The sequence below is a fragment of the Bombus vancouverensis genome, chromosome 6 (assembly GCF_051014615.1).
Source record: "Bombus vancouverensis nearcticus chromosome 6, iyBomVanc1_principal, whole genome shotgun sequence".
Lineage (NCBI taxonomy): Eukaryota > Metazoa > Arthropoda > Insecta > Hymenoptera > Apidae > Bombus > Bombus vancouverensis.
In genome coordinates this window covers 3,084,534-3,088,179 of record NC_134916.1, presented here as the reverse complement: position 1 = coordinate 3,088,179, position 3,646 = coordinate 3,084,534, and the positions used below count along the sequence as shown (strand labels likewise).

General features: G+C 48.8%; 1 protein-coding gene across 1 annotated transcript; it reads right to left on the bottom strand.

Moving 5' to 3' along the window:
• Positions 1 to 815: 815 nt before the first annotated feature.
• Positions 816 to 2,595, bottom strand: LOC143302795 (uncharacterized). The gene has a single exon (XM_076619119.1). It carries the CDS (start codon positions 2,337 to 2,339, stop codon positions 816 to 818), a length of 1,524 nt encoding a protein of 507 aa, XP_076475234.1. The 5' UTR covers positions 2,340 to 2,595.
• Positions 2,596 to 3,646: the final 1,051 nt, after the last annotated feature.

The window sequence follows — 3,646 nt, the reverse complement described above, 5'->3', positions numbered from 1 at the left end:
GTCGTTCCAAGATGCTCGTTGCCGTATGACTTGTGGTAGTCTGGATGAGGCCGTTGTCGCCAGGGTGACTTCGAAGATACTGTCGAAGGCCCGTTGCCTGGATGGCACGTTGTCCCCTTTGTAGTCTGGATCGCCGTCTTCCTCGCCGATGCCGAGCGATTTCCAGGCGAAATTCACGACCCAAGAAGTGTCGTAAATCTTGCTTCTGGAAGTGTCGTTAAACACCTCGGCCCAGGAGGTATCGTCGAAGGGAACGTCGGTGCTGCTTGGTGAAGAGTCATCAAGCGCGGTGCGGCGGTTTGAGGTTGCCTGGGAGGCTGGATTCCCCCCGATGACCAGCTCGAATCGCATTCTCTTAGTAATGACCCTCGGTGGAGAATGACCGTTGGATGTCGTGACCGTGGCTTGCCGTGTGCACGGTAGCGTTCCTTATGATTCCCTCAGCTTCTGAAGTGGTGCTTGATCGGGTGGATACGCTGCCAACTGGATGCCGGCATGGTAAAGCTGTCCTGAAATCACGCTCCCGTAAACTCGTTAGTGCATCACCTATTGGGAAGTGACCGGGAATGAGGATAGGGAGATCACTCGGATTGGGTGATACGGGATAGAGAATTTGAAGGGTTGAAAATCCCTTTTATCTGCTGGTCGTCGAGAAAACTTGTGCCCCTTCTCTTGGGTTCGTAGGGTCCGAATTTTCAGCAGCCCTCTGTTGGCCTTGACGGAGTTGAGGCCGTTGTCCGTGATGATTTTCGCGCAGTATCCTCGCCGAGAGCTGAATCGGCGTAGAGCGGCTAGGAATGCGCAGGTTTTTTTGTTTAATTCTTCCTCGTCTTCGATTGGTGTTTGGGCGATGAGCTTCGGTCGGTGCCTTTGTTCCACGATGCTCGAGATTCATGTGGAGGATGAGATTCTCGGTCTTTTGGAGTCGACTGGGTAGATCTCCGCGAAAATTCGGTTGTGCGTCTCGATCGATGTGTAAAGTGCTGTTGCGATGACCCAGGTGGAGACCGTCCCTTAGAGGATCGGTTGTGCGGCAAACGACCGCCCGACGATCGATCTCCAGACGACCGACCGCTCGTTGACCGACCGCTCGTTGACCCACCGCTTGAATACCGATCGCTTGAGGCCCGATCGCTTGAAATCCGTGGACTGACCTGAGTGAGCGCTCGGTGTAAATTTGTGTGATGGCGTTGCCCGCACATGTGACATGAACCGGATGTGCACTGAGTGAGTGAATGGCCTCTGCCTAAGCAATTTATACAGAGCGATGCCCGTTTTACAACTTCGAGGCGTTTTGTAGCCGATTTGGCCTTAAAAACCTTGCAATATCTGAGTTCGTGAGATCCTTTGCAGGTCGGACACATCCACATCCAATCTGTAATGTGTGTTCGTTCATGTCGTGCGTTTTGTCGGTGACGAGTGTGTTGGTAGGTATCCCCTTTCCCCATTGGTGTTGGAGCGTTCGTTTGATCGCCGTTTGTCCTTGTTTGCAAGAAGTCTATTAGGTGCTTGTATGACGGTAACTTCTTGTCTGGTAAGGTGCGTTGCCATTTGCGAATGATGGCTGGGGGTAACTTTGATGTAAGTAATTTGAGAAGAACGGTGTCGGATGTGATTGGGTCACCGAGGTTCTCTAACGCTTGGATGTTTATCTTGAACGTCTCGAGAAAGTCGTCTATGGCTTCGGGTGTCTCTTTAACTATTTTTGGATAGTCCAAAAGCAAGTCGAGGTGGCGCATGCAGATTTGACGGTGGCAGTCGAATTTTTCTTTGAGTACGTCAACGGCGATGGCATAGTTTGACTCGGTGATGGCTAGCGATTGTATACTTCGCGCGGCCCTCCCAGTCAAGGCTGATCGGAGGTGATAGAATTTTTGGACTGGTGTTAGTTGTTTGTTTTGATCTATCGTTGACGAGAAGGAATCGTAAAATGACTGCCAATTCTCGAGCGTACCATCAAATGTGGGTATTCGAATCTCCGGCAGTTTAAGCGAAGCAGACTCGCGACCGGCAGCTGATTCGTCGTTTGTCGATTGTGACGTCGCAATTAGTCGTAGGTTGCTCAGTTGAGTAGTTAATCGGAGTTCTAATTTCTCGTACTCGTCGGCTATCTCGAGGCCGCGCTCGATCTCTTCCTCGTCTATGCTTACAATCTCGTTTTGGATGGCGCGGAGCTCCGTCTCGTATGTTTCCAGACGATTTTTGATTTGAATTAGCTCGTTCTCTCGCGGACAGCCGGATTTTTCAATTTCGTCTAGTTTTTTCGATAAGCGTGTAAAGTGGCCGATACAATAACCCCGGCGTCGACGCAAGGCGGTAAGCTCGTTTCCGGTGGCCATTATTCGTTAGATAATTGAGAGTGGAATGGTTACAACTTACTTCTGTTGAAGATTGTCCAGTTGCGGCAGGAGGTTGCGTGGTTGCGTGGTTGCGTTTTAACCACCGAATAATACCTCTTCAAGGGTGACGATCCTTGACGTTACTGACCTCGCTGGGGGGGTAACGCTTCCGCTGCTGGTTATGTTGGATTCACGTGGCACTGTATGATAGTGGGTGTCACTGGTATGCGCTTTTCACTCGAATCCGGCTCGAAGGACCAAATGTTTCGACCGGATGGGTGACAAAACTATCCACTGCCACTGATGATCCGGCTCGAAGGACCAAATGTTACGACCGATCGCGGAGAGACGCGGTCGCGAGGAAAACGCGTCAGCGAGAGGCGTAAATTCTCGCTACGATTCGGTGAATCGACGCCGCGAAGTAGTCGTTCCCCTGTTTCGGTTAAGATAACAGAGGTGGTTGAATGAATATGACACAGTATAGTAAGTTATATTTCACCGTTTATTCCACAAGTTATAACGAGGATAGTAACACTGGTGCGTATGTACGAGATGAGTGAGTGACTGATCTGCGGGTGTGTATACCCGCTCGAAGGATGTTGACCGTTCGAAGGATGTAGAATCAGTGTTTCTTGGGAGACGATGCTGTCTCGGAGGAAGGCTAAGGATCAGTCTCTAGCGCACGGGACCATCGGATTTGTTGGTGACGATTTTGGCTAAGAGAGTGAGGGAAATAGGCTTCGTTGTTAATTGGTTAAACGAAGGTTGGTGGATTAGGAAGGGTCTTAGCTGCCCTTGATAGAAAGTTGTTATTAGGAAGCATCGTACGTGGAAAAACCCAACTTTCCCTTGCCAAGCCGTAGTAAACAATAGTCTTTAGAAACTGATTTAGAAAAGGACATTTGTTGGGTCTGAAGGACCTTAACGAGCAAATTACTCGGGTTTATAACGGGTACTTAGGCTATTGAGGGTACGCCGTACGGAAGAGCGGACATCTGGTGTCCGTCTGGCCCGCGGTGTGTGACCTGGGCCAGGCAGAGAGTCGCGCGGCGTAACATATGGTATTACGTTATAACGTATTACGTTATATGGTATTACGTTATAACGTATTACGTTATATGGTATAACGTCATAACGTATTACGTCATATGGTATTAAGTTATCACGTATTACGTTATATGGTATAACGTTATAACGTATTACGTTACATGGTATAACGTTTTAACGTATTACGTTATATGGTATAACGTTATCACGTATTACGTTATATGGTATAACGTTATAACGTATTACGTTATATGGTATTA